Source organism: Scyliorhinus canicula, chromosome 1 (assembly GCF_902713615.1).
Source record: "Scyliorhinus canicula chromosome 1, sScyCan1.1, whole genome shotgun sequence".
NCBI lineage: Eukaryota > Metazoa > Chordata > Chondrichthyes > Carcharhiniformes > Scyliorhinidae > Scyliorhinus > Scyliorhinus canicula.
The window spans coordinates 2,582,629-2,608,959 of NC_052146.1; the positions used below are offsets into that span (position 1 = coordinate 2,582,629).

At 48.1% G+C, this 26,331-nt stretch overlaps 1 protein-coding gene across 3 annotated transcripts in view; it reads left to right on the plus strand.

Moving 5' to 3' along the window:
- The window catches only part of LOC119967675 (M-phase phosphoprotein 9), a 163,934-nt gene that overhangs the window by 89,893 nt on the left and 47,710 nt on the right, over positions 1 to 26,331 (plus strand). For all 3 annotated transcript variants that reach the window (XM_038800708.1, XM_038800537.1, XM_038800623.1), the window contains exons 17-18: positions 8,159 to 8,335; positions 15,694 to 15,872. In XM_038800708.1, the coding sequence (XP_038656636.1) occupies positions 8,159 to 8,335; positions 15,694 to 15,872 (356 nt within the window). The remainder of the gene's footprint in view (positions 1 to 8,158; positions 8,336 to 15,693; positions 15,873 to 26,331) is intronic.

The window sequence follows — 26,331 nt, forward strand, 5'->3', positions numbered from 1 at the left end:
ATCAGCTGTTCTGGGGAAATTTGCATACGTGCAGTGCGGTCAGCCTAAGTTGAAGGTGAATCTGCGAAGGAGACCCGAGGAGTTTGAGTGAAGGCAATCATCCAGCAGAGGGCAGCAGAGCAGAGCTACTGATCAGCTGTTCTGGGGAAATTTGCATACGTGCAGTGCGGTCAGCCTAAGTTGAAGGTGAATCTGCGAAGGAGACCCGAGGAGTTTGAGTGAAGGCAATCATCCAGCAGAGGGCAGCAGAGCAGAGCTACTGATCAGCTGTTCTGGGGAAATTTGCATACGTGCAGTGCGGTCAGCCTAAGTTGAAGGTGAATCTGCGAAGGAGACCCGAGGAGTTTGAGTGAAGGCAATCATCCAGCAGAGGGCAGCAGAGCAGAGCTACTGATCAGCTGTTCTGGGGAAATTTGCATACGTGCAGTGCGGTCAGCCTAAGTTGAAGGTGAATCTGCGAAGGAGACCCGAGGAGTTTGAGTGAAGGCAATCATCCAGCAGAGGGCAGCAGAGCAGAGCTACTGATCAGCTGTTCTGGGGAAATTTGCATACGTGCAGTGCGGTCAGCCTAAGTTGATGGTGGTTTGTGGAGGGGCTGTTGGCAAGTGACAGTTAAACCCGAAACACTTCGTGAGTGTTTCCCACCCTACCTCCTCCTCTAACCAACCCCCCCACCCCACGGTGGTTGGGAAGCGGGAGCAGGGGCCTGTCGTGAAGGTGAGTGAGTGCCTTTAAATTTGCTTAACTTTCAGCGGGAGCAGGGTTTGAGGTAATATCAGGTAAGCTCTTCCTTTCTTTTTCTTTTTCTTGTTTTTTTTTTAAATCTAGAGGTGATGTCAGGGAAGGCAGTACAATGCTCCTCCTGCAGAATGTTTGAGGTGTGGGACGCCGTCAGTGTCCCTGCTGATTTCATCTGTGGGAAGTGCACCCAACTCCAGCTCCTCAAAAACCGTGTTAGGGACCTGGAGCTTGAGCTGGATGAACTTCGGATCATTTGGGAGGCAGAGGGGGTCATAGATAGGAGCTTCAGGGAAGTAGTTACACCAAAGACTGGAGATAGATGGGTAACTGTAAGAGGGACTGGGAAGAAGCAGTCAGTGCAGGGACCCCCTGCGGTCGTTCCCCTGAGTAACAAGTATACCGTTTTGGATACTTGTGGGGGGGACGACTTACCAGGGGTAAGCCATGGGGTACGGGCCTCTGGCACGGAGTCTGTCCCTGTTGCTCAGAAGGGAAGGGGGGAAAGGAGTAGAACATTAGTAATTGGGGACTCAATAGTCAGGGGCACAGATAGGAGATTTTGTGGGAGCGAGAGAGACTCACGTTTGGTATGTTGCCTCCCAGGTGCAAGGGTACGTGATGTCTCGGATCGTGTTTTCCGGGTCCTTAAGGGGGAGGGGGAGCAACCCCAAGTCGTAGTCCACATTGGCACTAACGACATAGGTAGGAAAGAGGACAAGGATGTCAGGCAGGCCTTTAGGGAGCTAGGATGGAAGCTCAGAGCGAGAACAAACAGAGTTGTTATCTCTGGGTTGTTGCCCGTGCCACGTGATAGTGAGATGAGGAATAGGGAGAGAGAGCAATTAAACACGTGGCTACAGGGATGGTGCAGGCGGGAGGGATTCAGATTTCTGGATAACTGGGGCTCTTTCTGGGGAAGGTGGGACCTCTATAGACAGGATGGTCTACATCTGAACCTGAGGGGCACCAATATCCTGGGGGGGAGATTTGTTAGTGCTCTTTGGGGGGGTTTAAACTAATTCAGCAGGGGCATGGGAACCTGGATTGTAGTTTTGGGGTACGGGAGATTGAGAGTATAGAGGTCAGGAGCACAGATTTGACTTCGCAGGAGGGTGCCAGTGTTCAGGTAGGTGGTTTGAAGTGTGTCTACTTCAATGCCAGGAGTATACGAAATAAGGTAGGGGAACTGGCAGCATGGGTTGGTACCTGGGACTTCGATGTTGTGGCCATTTCAGAGACATGGATAGAGCAGGGACAGGAATGGTTGTTGCAGGTTCCGGGGTTTAGGTGTTTTAGTAAGCTCAGAGAAGGGGGCAAAAGAGGGGGAGGTGTGGCGCTGCTAGTCAAGGACAGTATTATGGTGGCGGAAAGGATGCTAGATGGGGACTCTTCTTCTGAGGTAGTATGGGCTGAGGTTAGAAACAGGAAAGGAGAGGTCACCCTGTTGGGAGTTTTCTATAGGCCACCTAATAGTTCTAGGGATGTAGAGGAAAGGATGGCGAAGATGATTCTGGAAAAGAGCGAAAGTAACAGGGTAGTTGTTATGGGAGACTTTAACTTTCCAAATATTGACTGGAAAAGATATAGTTCGAGTACATTAGATGGGTCATTCTTTGTACAATGTGTGCAGGAGGGTTTCCTGACACAATATGTTGACAGGCCAACAAGAGGCGAGGCCACATTGGATTTGGTTTTGGGTAATGAACCAGGCCAGGTGTTAGATCTGGAGGTCGGTGAGCACTTTGGAAACAGTGACCACAATTCGGTGACCTTTACGTTAGTGATGGAAAGGGATAAGTATACCCCGCAGGGCAAGAGTTATAGCTGGGGGAAGGGCAATTATGATGCCATTAGACATGACTTAGGATGTGTTGGTTGGAGAAGTAGGCTGCAAGGGTTGGGCACACTGGATATGTGGAGCTTGTTCAAGGAACAGCTATTGCATGTTCTTTTTTTTTTAAAATTTAGATTACCCAATTATTTTTTCCAATTAAGGGGGAAATTTAGCGTGGCCAATCCACCTACTCTGCACATTTTTGGGTTGTGGGGGCGAAACCCACGCAGACACGGGGAGAATGTGCAAACTCCACACGGACAGTGACCCAGAGCCGGGATCGAACCTGGGACCTCAGCGCCGTGAGGCGGTTGTGCTAACCACTAGGCCACCGTGCTGCCCGTATTGCATGTTCTTGATAAGTACGTACCAGTCAGGCAGGGAGGAAGGGGTCGAGCGAGGGAACCGTGGTTTACCAAAGAAGTGGAATCTCTTGTTAAGAGGAAGAAGGAGGCCTATGTGAAGATGAGGCGTGAAGTTTCAGTTGGGGCGCTTGATAGTTACAAGGAAGCGAGGAAGGATCTAAAGAGAGAGCTGAGACGAGCAAGGAGGGGACATGAGAAGTCTTTGGCAGGTAGGATCAAGGAAAACCCAAAAGCTTTCTATAGGTATGTCAGGAATAAAAGAATGACTAGGGTAAGAGTAGGGCCAGTCAAGGACAGTGGTGGGAAGTTGTGTGTGGAGGCTGAGGAGATAAGCGAGATACTAAATGAATACTTTTCGTCAGTATTCACTCAAGAAAAAGATAATATTGTGGAGGAGAATGCTGAGACCCAGGCTATTAGAATAGATGGCATTGAGGTGCATAGGGAAGAAGTGTTGGCAATTCTGGACAAGGTGAAAATAGATAAGTCCCCGGGGCCGGATGGGATTTATCCTAGGATTCTCTGGGAAGCTAGGGAAGAGATTGCTGAGCCTTTGGCTCTGATTTTTAGGTCATCATTGGCTACAGGAATAGTGCCAGAGGACTGGAGGATAGCAAATGTGGTCCCTTTGTTCAAGAAGGGGAGTAGAGATAACCCCGGTAACTATAGGCCGGTGAGCCTAACGTCTGTGGTGGGTAAAGTCTTGGAGAGGATTATAAAAGATACGATTTATAATCATCTAGATAGGAATAATATGATTAGGGACAGTCAGCATGGTTTTGTGAAGGGTAGGTCATGCCTCACAAACCTTATCGAGTTCTTTGAGAAGGTGACTGAACAGGTAGACGAGGGTAGAGCAGTTGATGTGGTGTATATGGATTTCAGTAAAGCGTTTGATAAGGTTCCCCACGGTCGGCTATTGCAGAAAATACGGAGGCTGGGGATTGAGGGTGATTTAGAGATGTGGATCAGAAATTGGCTAGTTGAAAGAAGACAGAGAGTGGTAGTTGATGGGAAATGTTCAGAATGGAGTTCAGTTACGAGTGGCGTACCACAAGGATCTGTTCTGGGGCCGTTGCTGTTTGTCATTTTTATAAATGACCTAGAGGAGGGCGCAGAAGGATGGGTGAGTAAATTTGCAGACGACACTAAAGTCGGTGGAGTTGTAGACAGTGCGGAAGGATGTTGCAGGTTACAGAGGGACATAGATAAGCTGCAGAGCTGGGCTGAGAGGTGGCAAATGGAGTTTAATGTGGAGAAGTGTGAGGTGATTCACTTTGGAAAGAATAACAGAAATGCGGAATATTTGGCTAATGGTAAAATTCTTGGTAGTGTGGATGAGCAGAGGGATCTCGGTGTCCATGTACATAGATCCCTGAAAGTTGCCACCCAGGTTGATAGGGTTGTGAAGAAGGCCTATGGTATGTTGGCCTTTATTGGTAGAGGGATTGAGTTCCGGAGCCATGAGGTCATGTTGCAGTTGTACAAAACTCTAGTACGGCCGCATTTGGAGTATTGCGTACAGTTCTGGTCGCCACATTATAGGAAGGACGTGGAAGCTTTGGAACGGGTGCAGAGGAGATTTACCACGATGTTGCCTGGTATGGAGGGAAAATCTTATGAGGAAAGGCTGATGGACTTGAGGTTGTTTTCGTTAGAGAGAAGAAGGTTAAGAGGTGACTTAATAGAGGCATACAAAATGATCAGAGGGTTAGATAGGGTGGACAGCGAGAGCCTTCTCCCGCGGATGGAGGTGGCTAGCACGAGGGGACATAGCCTTAAATTGAGGGGTAATAGATATAGGACAGAGGTCAGAGGTGGGTTTTTTACGCAAAGTGTGGTGAGGCCGTGGAATGCCCTACCTGCAACAGTAGTGAATACGCCAACATTGAGGGCATTTAAAAATTTATTGGATAAGCATATGGATGATAAGGGCATAGTGTAGGTTAGATGGCCTTTAGATTTTTTCCATGTCGGTGCAACATCGAGGGCCGAAGGGCCTGTACTGCGCTGTATCGTTCTATGTTCTATGTTCTATGGTCCCTTAAAGTATTGGTCCAGAAAACCATCCCGAATACACTCCAAGAATTCCTCCTCTGTGGTATTGTGACTAATTTGTCTATACGGGCAGCACGGTAGCACTGTGGTTAGCACTGTGGCTTCCCAGCACCAGGGTCCCTGGTTCAATTCCCGGCTTGGGTCACTATCTGTGCGGAATCTGCACGTTCTCCCCGTGTCTGTGTGGGTTTCCTCAGGGTGCTCCGGTTTCCTCCCACACATCCCGAAAGACGTGCTGTTAGGTGAATTTGACATTCTGAATTCTCCTTCTGTGATCCCAACAGGCGCCGGAATGTGGCGTCTAGGGGCTTTTCACAGTAACTTCATTGCAGTGTTAATGTAAACCTACTTGTGACAATAAGGATTATTATTATATGCAAACTAAAATCAGCCATAATTACAGATGTTCCTTTATTGCATGTGTCTCTAATTTCCTGTTTAATTCCATTCCCAAATCACCTCTACAGTTTTTCCCCAGCTCTAACCATACAGATTCTACATTGTTGGAGCTAATATCTTTCATCCACTATAGCATTCATTTCCTCTTTAACCAGCAATGCAATGCCAGTGCCTTCCTAAATACTGGGTCACCCGGGTCACCCTGCAGCCAATCCTCCGTAATTCTGACGATATCATACTCGTTTACAACTATTTGCATGATTAATGTATCCATGCATTAAGGCACAAAGCCTTGAGGCTTGTCTTTTTTAACATTCCCTGTCCCGTTCCCACTATTTCACACTGTGGCCCTATTTGAATCTGGCCCTTGTTTTCTCTGCCTATCATTTCCCTTATTCCCCTTTTCTTCTGTTGTTGTCCTTGATTTCCCACTCCTCCCAACTCCGTGCATTGCTTCTCATCCCCCTCTTCACAGTTGAAATCTGCAGCAAATGTTGACTTCTATCAACAGAATTAAGTACTGGTTCACAGTGCTTCCAGTAAAATTCTCCCATGTATGATTCTTCTCAGTGTGAAAAACTATGAAACTAAGGCCTTTTGTTAATTTAGGGCAGAAAAGAAAGCGTGTATCCGTTTGAAACAATTTCTCTTGTGAAGCACCCCTAAGTTCCAATATTCTGAATGCGAAAATTTAAAATAACTTGAATGAGACAGAACATAGAACATTACAGCGCAGTACAGGCCCTTCGGCCCACGATGTTGCACCGTCCTGTGAAACCCTTCTAAAGTCCCTCTACACTATTCCCTTATCGTCCAATGACCATTTGAATGAGTTTAGTGTTGGCGAGTCCACTACTGTTGCAGGCAGGACATTCCACGCCCTTACTACTCTCTGAGTAAAGAACCTACCTCTGACATCTGACGGCAGCACGGTAGCATTGTGGATAGCACAATCGCTTCACAGCTCCAGGGTCCCAGGTTCGATTCCGGCTTGGGTCACTGTCTGTGCGGAGTCTGCACATCCTCCCCGTGTATGTGTGGGTTTCCTCCGGGTGCTCCGGTTTCCTCCCACAGTCCAAAGATGTGCAGGTTAGGTGGATTGGCCATGATAAATTGCCTTTAGTGTCAAAAATTGCCCTTAGTGTTGGGTGGGGTTACTGGGTTATGGGGATAGGGTGGAGGTGTTAACCTTGGGTCGGGTGCTCTTTCCAGGAGCTGGTGCAGACTCGATGGGCCGAATGGCCTCCTTCTGCACTGTAAATTCTATGAAATATCTATCTCCCCTCAATTTAAAGCTATGTCCCCTCGTGCTGGACATCACCATCCGAGGAAAAAGGCTCTCGATGTCCACCCTATCTAATCCTCTGATCATCTTGTATGCCTCAATTAAGTCCCCTCTTAACCTTCTTCTCTCTAACGAAAACAGCCTCAAGTCCTTCAGCCTTTCCTGATATGATCTTCCCTCCATATCAGGCAACATTCTTGTAAATCTCCTCTGTACCCTTTCCAATGCTTCCACATCCTTCCTATAATGTGGCGACCAGAACTGCACACAATACTCCAAATGCGGCTGCACCAGAGTTTTGTACAATTGCAACATGACCTCATGGCTCCGAAACTCAATTCCTCTACCAATAAAAGCTAACACACCGTACGCCTTCTTAACAACCCTCTCAACCTGGGTGGCAACTTTCAGGGATCTATGGATATGGACACCGAGATCTCCCTGCTCGTCCACACTACCAAGAATCTTACCATTAGCCCAGTACTCTGCCTTCCTGCTATTCCTTCCAAAATGAATCACCTCACACTTTTCTGCATTAAACTCCATTTGCCACCTGTCAGCCCAGCTCTGCAGCTTATCTATGTCCCTCTGTAACTTGTAACATCCTTCTGCACTGTCCACAACTCCACCGACTTTAGTGTCATCTGCAAATTTACTCACCCATCCTTCTACGCCCTCCTCCAGGTCATTTATAAAAATGACAAATAGCAACGGCCCCAAAACAGATCCTTGTGGCACACCACTAGTAACTGGACACCAGTCAGAGCATTTCCCATCAACCACCACTCTTTGTCTTCTATCAGCTAGCCAATTTCTGATCCAGACTGCTAAATCACCCTGAATCCCATGCCTCTGTATTTTCTGCAATAGCGTACCGTGGGGAACCTTATCAAACGCTTTACTGAAATCCATATACACCACATCAACTGCTTTACCCTCATCCACCTGTTTGGTCACCTTTTCGAAGAACTCAATGAGGTTTGTGAGGCACGACCTACCCTTCACAAAACCATGTTGACTATCTCTAATCAAATTATTCCTTTCCAGATGATTATACATCCTATCTCTTATAAACCTTTCCAAGACTTTTCCCACAACAGAAGTAAGGCTCACTGGTCTATAGTTACCGGGGTTATCTCTACTCCCCTTCTTGAACAAGGGGACAACATTTACTATCCTCCAGTCCACTGGCATTATTCCTGTAGACAAAGTTGATTTAAAGATCAAAGCCAAAGGCTCAGCAATCTCCTCCCAGTTCTTCACATTCAGACTTTTTAAAGATCGCAAGTTATTTTTGGTACCAATGATTATAGGGAGAATAACTTATGTTTATGCCACCATTAAAGAACGTAAGTGGACAAGTCCTAATTGAAAATATGAATTGCAAATATTGTCTGATCATAGTTATTCTGATTGTTAATTGTTTTCTGTTTTTTGTGGCTTCCCTGAATTATTCTATTAATGTTACCAAAACAGCCTTTTCTATCATCCTGATGAACATCAGACTCCAATAAAAACTCCTCCTGATGATGTTGCAAGACGCAAGTTGCTGACCCCGGGTTCTGATCACTCTATATTCACAGGACAACCCTTAGAAAGTAACTACAATGCTTCGAGCAGTGAATTTGGAGAGACTCCGCTGCAGCCCAGAAGGTTAGCCAAACATTCTTCTGCCAGTCATTCTTTTAACTTTGTGCTGTTGTCATTTAACCCAGACAATATTTTAAATTGTGGTACGGTATAATGAAATGAAATGAAATATTACTGTATCATTTTATTATTATTTCATATTATGTCTTTTAAAAGACTTGTGGATCCCACTAATTTGGGATTTTACTTGCCATCCTTATAGTCTAAATTCAAGGTGTAACTTGGATGTGAAAGCAGTGACGTTCAGCCCAATCCTCAAAGGTTCACATCATTGATGCATACTGATGTGTCAACCTGAACTAAGCTGTTTTACTATCACTGGTGACCTGGACCAGTTCCTTGAAAATAACCGATTAATGAAGGTAGCATTTATAAAAACAACAACAGCTATTCAGGATTTCTTGCAAGCAGATATGCATTAGTTTTTGTTTTCAGAGAATCACTACAGTGCAGGAGGACATTTAGCCCATCAGGTTGCACCGACCCTCTGAAAGAACACCCCACCGAGTCTCACTCCCCCACCCTATCCTCGTAACCCCACCTAACCTTTTGGAAATATTCACCAATTTCGTTTCAAATAGCCTTGAAACGAAACATCCCAAGGCCTTGTTCATTGTAGCTGGGGACTTCAATCAGGCCAAGCTCAAGAGCGTACTACCAAGTTACCACCAACACGTCACCTGTTCCACCAGAGGCCCAAACATCCTGGACCACTGCTACACAAATATCAAACATACCTACCGCTCTATCGCCCGCCCACACTTTGGTAAATCTGACCACAAGGCTGTGCTCCTGCTCCCGGCTTATAAGCAAAAACTGAAGCGGGAGAATCCGTCAAAGAAAGTTGTGCATCGTTGGTCTGAGGAATCGGATGATCTCCTACGGGACTGCTTACAGTCAGTGGACTGGTCAGTATTTAAAACTCTGCGACCAGCCTGAACGAGTACGTCACTACAGTAACTGACTTCATCAGTAAGTGTGTAAAAGACTGTGTGCCAAAGAAGCAAATCCATTTGTTTCCCAACCGGAAACCCTGGATGAACAGGGATATCCACTGCTTGCTGAAGTCTAGGTCTGAGGCGTTCAAGTCAGGCGACCTTGACCTCTACAAGAAAGCCAGATATGATCTAAAGAAATCCATCAAAGATGCCAAAAGGCAGTACCGGACCAAGCTCGAGTCCCAGGCTAGCCACACGGATCCCCGCCGTCTATGGCAAGGTCTGCAAGACCTAGCGGGCTACAAGATGAAGGCATGTAAAATCGTCGGCTCCAATGTACCCCTCCCTGATGAGCTCAAAGCATTCTATGCCGGCTTTGAGTAAGAGGTCAGTGAGAGCGAGCCCTCCAGCCAAGAAGCCGCGGATGAACTTGTATCTGAGACCACCACTGCAGACGTTAGAGCAGCCTTCTCGAAGGTCAACCCACGGAAAGCCACTGGCCCGGATGGGGTACCCGGACGGGCACTCGGGTCTTGCGCGGATCAGCTGGTGGGGGTATTCGCAGACATCTTCAACCTCTCTTTACAACAATCTGAGGTCCCTATCTGCTTCAAGAAGTCGACCATCATCCCTGTACCAAAAAATAGTCAAGCAGCGTGCCTTGATGACTATCGTCCAGTGGTTCTGACATCCATCATCATGAAGTGCTTCGAAAGGTTAGTCATGGCACGAATCAACTCCAGCCTCCCGGATTGCCTTGATCCACTACAGTTCGCCTACCGCTGCAACAGGTCCACAGCAGACACCATCTCCATGGCCCTGCACTCTACCCTGGAACACCTAGATAACAAAGACACCTATGTCAGACTCCTATTTATCAACTACATTTCAGCCTTCAACACTATCAACTCATCTCCAAACTCTGTGGCCTTGGCTTCGGCTCCTCCCTCTGCGACTGGATCCTGAACTTTCTAACCCACAGGCCACAGTCAGTAAAGATAGGCAACAACACCTCCTCCACGATCATCCTCAACACCGGTGCCTCACAAGGCTGTGTCCTCAGCCCCCTACTATACTCCTTATACATAGAATTTACAGTGCAGAAGGAGGCCATTCGGCCCATCGAGTCTGCACCGGCTCCTGGAAAGAGCACCCTACCCAAGCTTAACACCTCCACCCTATCCCCATAACCCAGTAACCCCACCCTACACTAAGGGCAATTTTGGACACTAAGGGCAATTTATCATGGCCAATCCACCTGACCTGCACAACTTTGGACTGTGGGAGGAAACCTGAGCACCCGGAGGAAACCCACGCAGACACGGGGAGGATGTGCAGACTCCGCACAGACAGTGTGACCCAAGCCGGAATCGAACCTGGGACCCTTGAGCTGTGAAGCGATTGTGCTATCCACAATGCTACCGTGCTGCCCCAACACCTATGATTCTGTAGCCAAATTCCCCTCCAACTCTATTTTCAAATTTGCTGATGACACCACTGTAGTGGGTCGGATTTCAAACAATGATGAGACAGAGTATAGGAATGAGATAGAGAATCTGGTGAACTGGTGCGACGACAATAATCTCTCCCTCAATGTCAGCAAAACAAAGGAGATTGTCATCGACTTCAGGAAGCGTAGTGGAGAACTTGCCCCTGTCTACATCAATGGGAACGAAGTAGAAAGGCTCGAGAGCTTCAAGTTTTTAGGTGTACAGATGACCAACAGCCTGCCCTGGTCCCCCCATGCCGACACTATAGTTAGGAAAGCCCACCAACGACTCTACTTTCTCAGAAGACTAAGGAAATTTGGCATGTCAGCTACGACCCTCACCAACTTCTACAGATGCACCATAGAAAGCATTCTTTCTGGTTGTATCATAGCTTGGTATGGATCCTGCTCTGCCCAAGACCGCAGGAAACTACAAAAGGTTGTGAATGTAGCCCAGTCCATCACGCAAACCAGCCTCCCATCCATTGGCTCGATCTATAATTCCCGCTGCTTCAGAAAGGCTGCCAGCATAATTAAGGACCCCACGCACCCCGGACATACCCTCTTCCACCTCCTTCCGTCAGAAAAAAGATACCAAAGTTTGAGGTCACGTCCCAACCGACTCAAGAACAGCTTCTTCCCTACTGCCATCAGACTTTTGAATGGACCTACCTCGTATTAAGTTGATCTTTTCTCTACACCTTGCTATAACTGTAACATATTCTGCAGTCTCTCCTTCCTTCCCTATGTACGGTATGCATTGTTTGTACAGCATGCAAGAAACAATACTTTTCACTGTATACTAATACATGTGACAATAATAAATCAAATAAAAAAAAAAAATCAAATAAAAAAACACTGAGGAGCAATTTAGCATGTCCAACCCACCTAACCCGCACATCTTTGGGCTGTGAGAGGAAACTGGAGCACCCGGAATAAGCCCACGCAGACACAGGGAGAGCGTGTAAACTCCACACAGTCAATCAAGGTCGGAATTGAAGATGAGTCCATGGCGCTGTGAGGGAACAGTGCGAACTACTGTGCCCCTGTGCTGCCCGTTTTAAATATAGTAAGAAGTCTTACGACACCAGGTTAAGGTCCAACAGGTTTGTTTCAAACACTAGCTTTCGGAGCACTGCTCCTTCCTCAGGTGAAGGATTCACCTTTCAGAGCACTGCTCCTTCTTCGGGTGAAGGATTCACCTTTCAGAGCACTGCTCCTTCTTCGGGTGAAGGATTCACCTTTCGGAGCGCTGCTCCTTCCTCGGGTGAAGGATTCACCTTTCAGAGCACTGCTCCTTCTTCGGGTGAAGGATTCACCTTTCGGAGCGCTGCTCCTTCCTCGGGTGAAGGATTCACCTTTCAGAGCACTGCTCCTTCTTCGGGTGAAGGATTCACCTTTCGGAGCGCTGCTCCTTCCTCAGGTGAAGGATTCACCTTTCGGAGCGCTGCTCCTTCTTCGGGTGAAGGATTCACCTTTCGGAGCACTGCTCCTTCCTCAGGTGAAGGATTCACCTTTCGGAGCGCTGCTCCTTCCTCAGGTGAAGGATTCACCTTTCAGAGCACTGCTCCTTCTTCGGGTGAAGGATTCACCTTTCGGAGCGCTGCTCCTTCTTCGGGTGAAAGATTCACCTTTCGGAGCGCTGCTCCTTCCTTGGGTGAAGGATTCACCTTTCAGAGCACTGCTCCTTCTTCGGGTGAAGGATTCACCTTTCGGAGCGCTGCTCCTTCCTCGGGTGAAGGATTCACCTTTCGGAGCGCTGCTCCTTCTTCGGGTGAAGGATTCACCTTTCGGAGCGCTGCTCCTTCCTCAGGTGAAGGATTCACCTTTCGGAGCACTGCTCCTTCCTCAGGTGAAGGATTCACCTTTCGGAGCGCTGCTCCTTCTTCGGGTGAAGGATTCACCTTTCGGAGCGCTGCTCCTTCCTCGGGTGAAGGATTCACCTTTCGGAGCGCTGCTCCTTCCTCAGGTGAAGGATTCACCTTTCGGAGCGCTGCTCCTTCTTCAGGTGAAGGATTCACCTTTCGGAGCGCTGCTCCTTCCTCAGGTGAAGGATTCACCTTTCAGAGCACTGCTCCTTCTTTGGGTGAAGGATTCACCTTTCGGAGCGCTGCTACTTCCTCAGGTGAAGGATTCACCTTTCAGAGCACTGCTCCTTCTTCGGGTGAAGGATTCACCTTTCGGAGCGCTGCTCCTTCCTCGGGTGAAGGATTCACCTTTCGGAGCGCTGCTCCTTCCTCAGGTGAAGGATTCACCTTTCGGAGCGCTGCTCCTTCTTCGGGTGAAGGATTCACCTTTCGGAGCGCTGCTCCTTCTTCGGGTGAAGAATTCACCTTTCGGAGCGCTGCTCCTTCTTCGGGTGAAGGATTCACCTTTCGGAGCGCTACTCCTTCCTCGGGTGAAGGATTCACCTTTCGGAGCGCTGCTCCTTCTTCGGGTGAAGGATTCACCTTTCGGAGCGCTGCTCCTTCTTCGGGTGAAGGATTCACCTTTCGGAGCGCTGCTCCTTCTTCGGGTGAAGGATTCACCTTTCGGAGCGCTGCTCCTTCCTCGGGTGAAGGATTCACCTTTCGGAGCACTGCTCCTTCCTCCGGTGAAGGATTCACCTTTCGGAGCGCTGCTCCTTCCTCAGGTGAAGGATTCACCTATCAGAGCACTGCTCCTTCTTCGGGTGAAGGATTCACCTTTCGGAGCGCTGCTCCTTCCTCAGGTGAAGGATTCACCTTTCAGAGCACTGCTCCTTCCTCGGGTGAAGGATTCACCTTTCGGAGCGCTGCTCCTTCCTCAGGTGAAGGATTCACCTTTCAGAGCACTGCTCCTTCTTCGGGTGAAGGATTCACCTTTCGGAGCGCTGCTCCTTCCTCAGGTGAAGGATTCACCTTTCAGAGCACTGCTCCTTCCTCAGGTGAAGGATTCACCTTTCAGAGCACTGCTCCTTCCTCGGGTGAAGGATTCACCTTTCGGAGCGCTGCTCCTTCTTCGGGTGAAGGATTCACCTTTTGGAGCGCTGCTCCTTCCTCAGGTGAAGGATTCACCTTTCGGAGCACTGCTCCTTCCTCAGGTGAAGGATTCACCTTTCGGAGCGCTGCTCCTTCCTCGGGTGAAGGATTCACCTTTTGGAGCGCTGCTCCTTCCTCAGGTGAAGGATTCACCTTTCGGAGCGCTGCTCCTTCTTCAGGTGAAGGATTCACCTTTCGGAGCGCTGCTCCTTCCTCAGGTGAAGGATTCACCTTTCAGAGCACTGCTCCTTCTTTGGGTGAAGGATTCACCTTTCGGAGCGCTGCTCCTTCCTCAGGTGAAGGATTCACCTTTCAGAGCACTGCTCCTTCTTCGGGTGAAGGATTCACCTTTCGGAGCGCTGCTCCTTCCTCGGGTGAAGGATTCACCTTTCGGAGCGCTGCTCCTTCCTCAGGTGAAGGATTCACCTTTCGGAGCGCTGCTCCTTCTTCGGGTGAAGGATTCACCTTTCGGAGCGCTGCTCCTTCTTCGGGTGAAGAATTCACCTTTCGGAGCGCTGCTCCTTCTTCGGGTGAAGGATTCACCTTTCGGAGCGCTACTCCTTCCTCGGGTGAAGGATTCACCTTTCGGAGCGCTGCTCCTTCTTCGGGTGAAGGATTCACCTTTCGGAGCGCTGCTCCTTCTTCGGGTGAAGGATTCACCTTTCAGAGCGCTGCTCCTTCTTCGGGTGAAGGATTCACCTTTCGGAGCGCTGCTCCTTCCTCGGGTGAAGGATTCACCTTTCGGAGCGCTGCTCCTTCCTCAGGTGAAGGATTCACCTTTTGGAGCGCTGCTCCTTCCTCAGGTGAAGGATTCACCTTTCAGAGCACTGCTCCTTCTTCGGGTGAAGGATTCACCTTTCGGAGCGCTGCTCCTTCCTCAGGTGAAGGATTCACCTTTCAGAGCACTGCTCCTTCCTCAGGTGAAGGATTCACCTTTCAGAGCACTGCTCCTTCCTCAGGTGAAGGATTCACCTTTCGGAGCGCTGCTCCTTCTTCGGGTGAAGGATTCACCTTTCAGAGCACTGCTCCTTCTTCGGGTGAAGGATTCACCTTTCGGAGCGCTGCTCCTTCCTCGGGTGAAGGATTCACCTTTCGGAGCGCTGCTCCTTCTTCGGGTGAAGGATTCACCTTTCGGAGCGCTGCTCCTTCCTCAGGTGAAGGATTCACCTTTCAGAGCACTGCTCCTTCTTCGGGTGAAGGATTCACCTTTCGGAGCGCTGCTCCTTCCTCGGGTGAAGGATTCACCTTTCAGAGCACTGCTCCTTCTTCGGGTGAAGGATTCACCTGAGGAAGGAGCAGTGCTCCGAAAGCTAGTGATTGAAACAAACCTGTTGGACTTTAACCTGGTGTTGTGAGACTTCTTACTGTGCTCACCCCAGTCCAACGCCTGCATCTCCACATCATTCATAATACAGAAGTGATAAAGTCAAAAGTGAATTGCACTTGGTGCCATGAACAGAAATAGATTATATCTTATGACAGTTAATCATATAATTTGATTTTGCAAATATAAGATAGTTGAAATGTTGAAAATCTGATGGAAAATTTTATTCTGCACTAGTTGATTACATATGGGGGGAGTGGGGACAAATTTACACCCGCAATTTCTGTTATAAATGTGGAATTAGGAATTTATACAGGCAATAAGTCAACAAAGCACATAGACTTAAATATTTTAATATTTGTATGATGGCAACTAAGCTGTTTGGCTGCAGTCAGTTAAACTTTTTTTTTTGCCCTTTGTTCTCAAGTATTGCACTAACTCCAAGAAACTCTGTCTAGAAACCTTGACTTGCGGCATAAATATTATTGAACAAATTTAAAATAAAGGTTAAGATATTAATGTTAGTTTTAACTTTCCAAATAGAGCAGAAGGCTTGCTGAACCAGAGATGGTTTTTAGAAATGAATCCTTTTCTCTTGCTGATTTGATTAGGTTCTATTCGCCCCCAGAGAAGGATCGCCCCTGCAGTCAGCAAGATCCTTCAAATGATATGGAGGAACCTATTCCTCCTATTCTGAAAGCATTACAGAAGCTTGATGCAAGAAATATGTCTGAAAGCTGGGGAGCACAAACACCAATACATGATGTCTCCGAGGCAGGCGATGGTACAAGTAAGGCCCATCTTTATGTTTTCTGCTCACCTTCCAGCAATTTGTTTGCTGTTCAGCCAACTATGTTGGGATTGAAATCTATATCTGTTGAACTTCAATTTGTAATGTGTAGAATAACTGGGACATTTTTATATAAACGCTCAGTATCACAATAATTGGATTTCTGTCCTTCTGACTTTAGTGTGAATTCTTTCCCTGTTGCATGTCAATAAATCCTACTCTCATTGCGAGCGAACGTGCTCTTTAGACCGTCACTACTGAAATAATAGAAATATTGGTCGCAGGTTAAGTCACCTGTCAGTATAATTACACACGTTGGGAGGGAGAGAGAGAGTTGCTAAACGGTAGGTATGTCAGAAAATGTAAAATGATGTATTTTAAAAAAACACAACAGTAATTACACTCTGAATGGAAGAAAGCTGTGTGTTGTGGAGGAGCGTAATTAAGTGGGTACAGGCACAGGTTCACAAAACGTTAATAATGTTTATTAGTGTCACAAGTAGGCTTACATTAACACTGTAATGAAGTTACTGCAAAAAACACCTTGGGTTAATGAAGTTGTAAAAAAACTGGGTTTTTGTCTAGACATATAGAATATAAAAGGCAAAAGGGACATTGAGCTGTAATGAGATCTCCGATCATTGTGTGTAGTACTGCTCACTGCACTAGGAAGGATTTTGTGACTTTAGCCAGTTATAATGCAGACTCAGTGGAATGCCCCCTGGTATTAGGAAATCTAATTATTTTTAATTTGTTCATGGGATGTGGGCATTGCTGGCTGGGCCGGCATTTATTGCTCATCCCTGTGATGAGAGGCTGGTTTAGCTCAGTGGACTAGATAGCTGGTTTGTGATGCAGAACAAGGCCAGCAGTTCCCATACCGGCTTAACCCGAACAGGCGCTGGAATGTGGCGACTAGGGGCTTTTCACAGTAACTTCATACTTGTGACAATAAAAGGTTTTTTATTTGATGAAAGACTTGAGAAATTTTGGTCTTTTATTCATTAGAACAATGAAGATTATAAGTCATTTTGATATAAGTGTTCTGAAAGAAAATAAATCAAGGCTCTAAGATGCCAGTAGTTGAGGTGTTTAGAATGAGAAAGGTAAGAGATCTCGGAGAGCAAACAAAATCTCCTCATGGAGAGAATTGTGAGGAAATCACTTCCAGAGTTGTTGCTTGAGACAGAAAATTTATTATTCAAGGTTCGATTGTTTTGCTGGATGAAGGAGAAGGGGGTTGAAAGAATATAGGAACAAAGTGGGTAAATGGAAGTAGATGCATTTCTCCATGTGGAGGATAAACACCAACATGGATTGAATGGGCTGACTCACCGTATTCCAGGTTGCAATTGCTATGTGTATCGTTTTTTATATGACTGTTTAACATACTCTAATATAATGATATCTTGTGTGCTCTCTCTTATGCACACTGTTTCTTTTGTGGAGGCTCTTTCTTTCTGACTCACTCATTATTCTTCTGCCCTCCTAAAAGCTCTGTCTTGTTCTAAGGGTAGGAGTCTACTCCATTGGCTCTGCAAACTCTCTATAATCTTGCTTTTGAAATTTTTTTATTTGTTCACAGCATGTGGCTGGGCCAGCATTTATTGCCTATCCTTAATTACCCTTGAACTGACTGGCTTGCTAGGCCATTTCAGTGGGCAGTTATGAGTCAACCACATTGCTGTGAATCTGGAGTCACATGTAGACCAGATTGGATAAGGATGGAAGATTTATGTCCCACTGGGACGGACCAATTAGCCTTCCCGTGAACTTCATACAATACAAGCTTTCCCGTAGGCTCAGCTGTGGAGTAATTGACTCTAGCATATAGTCTGGCCCGGGAGCCAAGCAGGAGTAGTCCTGGCTGGAACCTGAACTGTACTGTGTATGTAATTTACTTTGTAATGAAATAAGTTACTTTACGCCTCTCATTTTCGACTCCTCTATGGCCATTAATTTGACGACAGGGATAAAAGTGGAGCTACAGTTGGCGTTGCTAACTGTTGAAAGACAGTCATCTCCTATCGCACATCCAGAATAAAGTTTGGACAGATTTGAAAATGCCGCTTTTTGGGAGACTTGATGTGTTCGATGGTAGCATGGAAGATTGGACACAATACGCAGCGCATATCTGCTACTTTTCCAGGGCTAACGCTATAAGTGGTGATGATACTCTTGACTACCTGTGGAGCCCCACCTTAAGCGTGATAAAAAGCCTCACATACCCCGCAGTCTCGGACTCCCAAGACTTGAAGAATTGGTTGCGAGTGACAAACCATTGTGACCCCAAGCCGTCGTCATCGTGCAACGTTACTGGTTTAACATGGCGGAGAGGATGACAGGGGAGTCTGGCACCGAGTTCTCAATGCGTTTGCTAACTAGCTGAATTTTGTGATTACGGCCCATCCCTTCCTGAGATGCCAAATGAATGTTTGGTTTGTGGAGTGAACAGTATGGCAACTCAACAAATGTTACTAGCCAAGCCATTATTAAACTTTAAGAAGGCCGCAGAAATTTCACTCTCAGTAGAAAGTGCAGAAAAGGGAGTACAGGAACTCCAAAGGATGGAAGTGAACAGTGTGGGATGTACCCCCTTCTGGCATTCAGTGGCCCCCAGATTAAGAATCCCGAGATCCCCGCCTTGGGGTGAACACCGCTGAGGCGAGGGTCCACTGAATCCATGGAGTGAGATCCCAGATGATGTGGTGTTGCTCTGTTTATCTGGTTCTAAATATGGCGGTCAGTATGGTCGCCTTCCTTAATCCTGATTATGTTTGCTCTTCGAGTCGCCAGGTATGTTTCAATACCGCCACAAGGTTCAAACCCGAACACTGATCAAAGAACCAATACACCAGTTAGTTAGTTCAAAATCAATACTATTTATTTACACACACAATAATATCTACTCATGCACAAATACCACAAACTAAACTATCTGTAACGCTAACGCCTATACTTAACTTCGGGTGCCCACTCAGTCAGAGGAACAATGGCCGTTGTTCGGATCTGAGGCTGTTGGGTACGAAGAGGTAACAGGAGAACAGCTAAGGTCGTCCGTCTGATGGCGAGCATTGACCTTGGACTTACTGCTTCTGGTGCAGCTGGTGGACGGGTCTCTCCGCTTTGAGAGCCGAGTCCAAGAGAGCGATTCTCTCTCGGAAGCTTCTTCTTATACCCAAAGGAGGCTTCACGTGCTTTTGGGCGGGCCTTGAACTTGGCCCCAATTAATTGGACCGCATCTTGATCACTGGTATTGATCTCGACCAATAAAGGGGTGGGTGCCCTGATGGCTGGCCGTGTCTTTGGTGACCGTTGGCCTGGCTTTGTTTGTGTCTTTCTGGCGCCGGGCAGTCTGCAATAGTATCGGTTACTGGGTGTCATTCCTTTGCTCCTGGAGATGGGCCATCAATATGCTAATTGACCTACAGTTTCAGTTTCGCCTGGGAGTTGCTTTCTCAATATGCATCCAGGCTCTGTGCCTGTCTGCTTTCTTAGCATCGTCCATGTTTCCCTATAGTCTTTGCAAACATCCATTTTGTATTCTGGAAGTGGCCATCCCAGATAGCTGCAATGGGACGTGCGGTCTGAGAAATTGTGGGGAGCGAAAGCCACAGGACGGCCGACAAATCCGCTGTCCCACTCGAGGTAGACGTCAACCCAGAGCCAGTACTTTTTAGTTGGAACAGCCCGACAAGGAATACATGCAGCTGAACTGCCTTGTGGCACCTAAAGTTGTGTCCCCATTCGGATCATCGTTCAGGTAAATGGTCACCTACTCCTAATGGAATTCGATATGGGAGCCGCAGTCTCGTTTATAGGGAAACAAACATTTAAAAAAAAAAAAATTCAGTCAAGAGTACAGTCAGGAGTTTGCTGATGACACGACCATAGTGGGTCAGATCTTGAACAATGATGAGTCAGTACAGGAGGGAGATGGAGAACCTTGTGGAGTGGTGTAATGGCAACAATCTCTCCCTCAATGTCAGCAAAACTAAAGAGCTGGTCATTGACTTCAGGAAGCGAAGTACTGTACAAACCCCTGTCAGCATCAGTGGGGCCGAGGTTGGAGATGGTTGACAGCTTCAAATTCCAAGGAGTGCACATCACCAACAATCTGTCCTGGTCCACCCACGTCGACGCTACCACCAAGAAAGCACAACAGCGCCTATACTTCTTCAGGAAACTAAGGAAATTTGGCATGTCCACACTGACTCTTATCAATTTTTACAAATGCACCATCAAAAGCATCCTATCTAATTGAGAGATTTGGGGATCTCTACAGGATATGGTGATGTCAAAAACAGGGGTTGGGGAGGGGAGGGTCTCAGAAATATATAAGGAACTGATGGAGTGGGAAGGGGTCCCAATTGGGGAGGTGAAGAGGAAGTGGGAGGAAGAACTGGGAGGAGAGTTGGAAGTCTGGTTATGGGAGACGGCCCTGAGGAGTGTTAATGCATCCTCATTGTGTGCCTGGCTTAGCCTGATCCAGTTCAAGGTAGTCCACAGGGCTCATATTGGCCTGGATGAGTAGGTTTTTTGAGGAGGTGGAGGACAGGTATGAGCGGTGTGGGGGAAGTCCTGCAAACCATGTACATATGTTTTGGGTGTGTCCGAGGCTGAGGGGATTTTGGCAGGGATTTTCAGATGTCATGTCAAAGGTCCTCGAAGAGACGCTGATTCCGAGTCCAGAGGTGGCAATATTTGGAGTCTCTGAAGACCAGTGAGCTCAGGGGGGAGAGAGGCCGACGATTTGGCCTTTGCCTCCCTGGTGGCCCGGAGATGGATTTTGCTGGGATGGAGAGACTCTGAGCCAAAGTCAGGGATTTGGGTCAGTGACATGACAGGGTTTCTTAGGCTAGAGAAAATTAAGTTTGCAATAAGCGGTTCACTACAGGGGTTCGCTCGGAGATGGCAGACGTTCATCGACTTCTTCAAGTAAAATTGACCGTCAGGAGGGGGGGGGGGGGGGGGGGGGGGGGGTGGGGGGAAGGGGAGGCATGGAAGTGACGAATAAGGGCAGGGAATCTAATGTATGGGTGGTTAGTGTTTGGGCATGGGGGAGTTGGGTGTGCTATTGTGGCTTTTTTGCATGTGTTGGATCTCTGTTTAAAATGTTAAAACTATAAATGGCTCAATAAAATATTTTCTAAAAGAGGCGCTGGTTGAGCAGGAGGAACATCAAACTGCGGTGGAGTTGGAGGTGGGAATGTTGAGAGACCAGCAGAAGAGGCTCCTGGAGAAGGTGGAGGACTTGGAGAACAGGTCCCGCCGGCAGAGCATGAGAATCGTTGGGCTCCTGGAGGGGTCCGAAGGAGCGGACGCTGGGGCATACATCGCAGATATGTTTGAGAAGCTGCTGGGAGAGGGGATATTCTCCCGGCCCTTGGAGGTAGATAGGGCTCACAGAGCACTTGCGGGGAAGCCGTGAATGGGAGACCCTCCCGAGGGTAATGGTGGTGAGATTCCACTGGTACTTGGATAAGGAGCGCTTTCTACAGTGGGCCAAGCAGACACGGAGCTATAAGTGGGACAATAGTATCCTGCGGGTCTACCAAGACCTGAGTGTGGAGGTGGCCAGGAGGAGGCAGGCTTCAACCAGATTAGGTCGATCCCTTTTAAGAAAAAGGTGAAGTTCGGACTGTTGTATCCGGCCCGTCTCTGGGTCACGCACGGGGAACAGCACTTTTATTTCGAGTCGCCTGAGGACGCGCTGGACTTCGCGAAACGGAAAGGACTGGTGGTGGACTGAGAACTTTTGAACTTTGCTGCAACGTTCATGCTTTTATTTTTTTTTTTGTTCTTTTAAAAAAGGTTTCTCATTTTTTGTTTTGTGGAAGCTGTTTGTAATGCCTTTTGCGTTGATTTGGGACCAGTGGTAGAACTGAGTGAGTTATGGTTTTCATTTGCACTGTTGGGGAATGAAGGTGTGCTTGTTTAGATCTTGGTGTTTTTCTGCTGGGCAATTGTGTGAGGATTGTTTGATATTGGAGTATGTTTGTATGAGTGAGGAGGGAACAATAGGTGGGAGACTATCTGGCGCCAGGGATGGGGGGCCACCAAGCTAGCTGGGCGGGCTAGCTCACGGAAGCGCAGTGTGGGGTGTGCATATGTCGGGTTTAGTAAAGGGGTTGGGTTACAGAGTGTTGTTACTGGGGAGGGTAAATGTTCTGCTGACGAGGGAGGGACTTGGGCTAAGGGACAGAGAGGAGGTTGGGGGCGGGGGCGGGCCGGGGGATGTGCAGAGCATGACCTGGAGGCGGGCCCAATAAAGGGGATGGCTGATCGACGAAAGGGTGGAGGGGGATGCAATGAGCCCCCAACGAGGCTGATCACCTGGAATGTTCGAGGGTTAAATGGGCCGGTCAAGAGGGCACGTGTGTTCGCGCATCTTAGGGGACTGAAGACGGACGTGGTAATGTTGCAGGAGACGCACCTTAGAGTAATTGACCAGATTAGATTGAGGAAAGGTTGGATCAGTCAGGTCTTTCACTCAGGACTGGATTCAAAGACTAGAGGGGTCGCGATCCTGATCAGTAAGCGGGTGGTGTTTGAGGCGGGTAGAATAGTCTCGGACGTGGGAGGTCGGTACATTATGGTCAGTGGGAAACTGAAGGGGGTGCAGGTGGGATTAGTAAATGTGTATGCGCCAAATTGGGATGATGTGGAGTTTATAAAGAGGATGCTGGGGAAGATACCGGACCTGGATTCGCACAAGTTGGTCATGGGAGGGGACTTCAACACAGTTATTGACCCTGGCTTGGACCGGTCAAGCTCGGAAACGGGCAGGGTGCCAGCAATGGCAAAGGAACTAAAAGGGTTCATGGAGCAGATGGGGGGGTGGATCCATGGAGATTTGGGCAGCCAAAGGTGAAGGAGTTCTCCTTCTACTCTCACGTGCAGAAAGTGTGCTCCCAGATTGATTTCTTTATTTTGAGCAGGGCCTTACTGGCAGGGGTGGTGGACACGGGGTACTCGGCGATCACAATCTCAGACCATGCTCCGTACTGGGTTGACCAGGTTAGTAAAGACAGTAATCAGCGCCCTGGAGGTTAGATGTGGGACTTTTGGCTGATGAAGGGGTGTGCGAGCGGCTGAGGAAATGTATTCAGAACTACCTGCAGGTCAATGACACGGGGGAAATTTCAGCGGCGGTGGTCAGAGGGGAGCTGATCTCGATTTGGGCCCAGAGGGAGAAGGTGGACAAGGCAGAGACAGACCGACTGGTAAAGGAGATATTACAGATCGATAGACGTATGCGGAGACCCCAGAGACAGGGATCCTGAGGGAACGGCGGAGGTTACAGGCTGAGTTCAGCTTGTTAACCACAGGGAGGACGGTGGAGCAGCTGAGAAAGGCGAACGGGGGAAATCTATGAGTATGGAGAGAAGGCCAGCAGAATGCTTGCACAGCAGCTTAGAAAGAGGGAGGCAGCCAATGAGATAGGGAAAGTAAATGGCCCAGTGTACCGAGGTACAGTGAAAAGTATTGTTCTGCGTACAGTCCAGACAGATCATTCCATACATGAAAAAAACATTGGACATACATAGATAGACAGATAGAAGATAGGAGCAGGAGGAGGCCTTTTGCCCCTTCGAGCCTGCTTCACCATCGGTACCCAGTGGAGTTTGATAAAAAGTTATCTGGGATATTGGGGCTGATGTTGATGTGGATGTTCAATGGGCTGTTTAGCACACTGGGCTAAATCGCTGTTTGGTCTTTGAAAGCAGACCAAGGCAGGCCAGCAGCACGGTTCGATTCCCGTAACAGCCTCCCTGAACAGGCGCCGGAATGTGGCGACTAGGGGCTTTTCACAGTAACTTCATTGAAGCCTACTCGTGACAATAAGCGATTTTCATTTTTCATTTCAATGAGGCAAGGGAAAGAGGGGTGCTGCCCCCGACGATGTCGCAGGACATAATTTCGCTGATTCTGAAGCGGGACAAGAACCCGGAGCTGTGTGGGTCCGACAGGCCGATATCCCTGTTGAAATTGGATGCAAAATTGCTGGCCAAAATGTTGTCCTCTAAGATTGAGGATTGTGTTCTGGACGTTATTGGGGAGAACCAGACAGGGTTTGTTCAGGGTAGGCAGTTGGTGGCCAATGTAAGAAGGTTGTTAAATGTGATCATGATGTCCCTGGAAGGTAGGTAGTGATCGCAATGGATGCAGAAAAGGCTTTTGATCGGGTAGAATGGGATTATCTCTGGGAGGTGCTGGGACGGTTCGGATTTAGGCGGGGCTTTATTGACTGGGTCAGGTTGCTGTATCCTGTGGCAAACGTACGGACGAATAGGACAACATTAGACTATTTTAGACTGTACCGGGGGACGAGACAAGAATGCTCCCTCTCCCCACTGTTCTTCGCGCTAGCTATAGAGCCGTTGGCAATTGCTCTGAGAGCCTCAAGGGGCTGGTCGGGGGGGGGGGGGGTTTGAGCACAGAGTCTTGCTCTGTGCAGTCGACCTGCTTCTGTATGTATTTGACCCAATAGAAGGAATGGAAGAAATCATCAGGGTTCCATGGGAATTTGGCTGGTTTTCGGGGTATAAGCTAAATATGGGGAAAAGTGAGGGGACAGGAGAGGCGACTGGGGGAGCTGCCGTTTAGATTATTAGGGGGAAGCTTTAGGTACCTAGGCATTCAAGTGGCGCGGGAATGGGAGCAGCTGCATAAATTAAATCTGGCCCGACTAGTGGACCAAATGAAGCCCGATTTTTGGAGGTGGGACGCTCTTCCGTTGTCACTGACTGGGATGGTGCAGGCGATGAAGACGACGGTCCTCCCGAGATTCCTGTTAATGTTTCAATGTCTCCCCATCTTTATTCCGGGGTCCTTTTTTAAATGGGTCAATAAAGTGATTACTGGCTTCGTTTGAACATAGAACATAGAACAGTACAGCACAGAACAGGCCCTTCGGCCCTCAATGTTGTGCCGATGTTGTGTTTGGGCGGGCAAGATCCTGCGAGTAAGGAAGGTAATGCTTGAGCAGAGTCGGGAGAGGGCGGGCTGGCGCTGCCAAATTTGAGTAACTATTACTGGGCGGCGAATATAGCGATGATCAGGACGTGGGGAGCTTTCCGAGTACGAGGGCGCTGGAGGAGAAGTTTGGATTGGCGAGGGGAAACAACTTCAGGTACCTGCAGGTGTGGGACTTCCTACGTAAACAGGTGTCAACCTTCCCGCTCCTACAGCTAAGGGGGATTCCGGACAGGGTAGTTTCCAGAGGGTGGGTAGGAGAAGGGAGCGTCTCTGACATTTACAAGGAACTTATGGGGTCAGAGGAGACGCAGACGGAGGAGCTGAAGCGCAAGTGGGAGGAGGAGCTGGGAGGAGAGATAGAGGATGGTCTATGGGCGGACCCGTTGAGTAGAGTCAATGCGTCCGCAACATTTGCCAGGCTGAGCCTGATACAATTCAAGGTCATTTATCGGGCTCACATGACAGTGGCCCGGATGAGCAGATTCTTTGGGGTGGAAGACAGGTGTGCAAAATGTGCAGGAGGACCAGCGAACCATGGCCACGTGTTTTGGGCATGTCCGAAGCTTAGGGGATTTTGGCAGGGGTTTGCAGATTTCATGTCCACGGTGTTAAAAACAAGGGTGTCGCTGAGTACAGAGGTGGCGATTTTCGGGGTCTCTGTAGACCCGGGAATCCAGGAGGAGAAAGCGGCAGACGTTCTGGCCTTTGCTTCCCTGGTATCCCGGAGACGGATACTATTAGCTTGGAGGGACTCAAAGCCCCCGAAGTCAGAGACCTGGCTATCGGATATGGCTAGCTTTCTCTGTTTGGAGAAAATCAAGTTTGCCTTGAGAGGGTCACTGTTAGGGTTCGCCCGGAGGTGGCAGCTGTTCATCTGGGTGGGGGGGTTAGTTTATCTTAGAGTAGGGGGTTAATTAAGGTGGGACCCTGTAAGGGAGGGAGACGGCTTTTGCATTATGTTTATAGTTTCATTGCTTATTTTGTTGTTGCTATAATACCAAAAATACCTCAATAAAATGTTTATCTTAAAAAATAATAACATTTTCTAAAAGAAAAAGAAAGCATCCTAAGCGGCTGCATCACAGCCTGGTATGGCAACTGCTTGGCCCAAGACCGTAGGAAACTACAGAGAGTCGTGAACGCAGCCCAGTCAACGCACAAACCTGCCTCCCATCCATTGACTCTATCTACACCCCTCGCTGCCTTGGGAAAGCGGGCAGCATAATGAAAGACCCTTCCTACCCGGTTATTCTCTCTTCCAACCCTCTTCCAATGGGCAGGAGATACAGTAGTCTGAGAACAGGCACTAACAGATTCAAAAACAGCTTCTACCCCTGAATGACTCTATTATGGAGGAACAGATTGCTTCATACCTCTCTACCAAGTAGAATGCTTCAACCGATGCCTGTGTCTATGTATTTACATTGTGTATACTGGTGGGGTACCACAGGGATCGGTGCTGGGACCCCAGCTATTC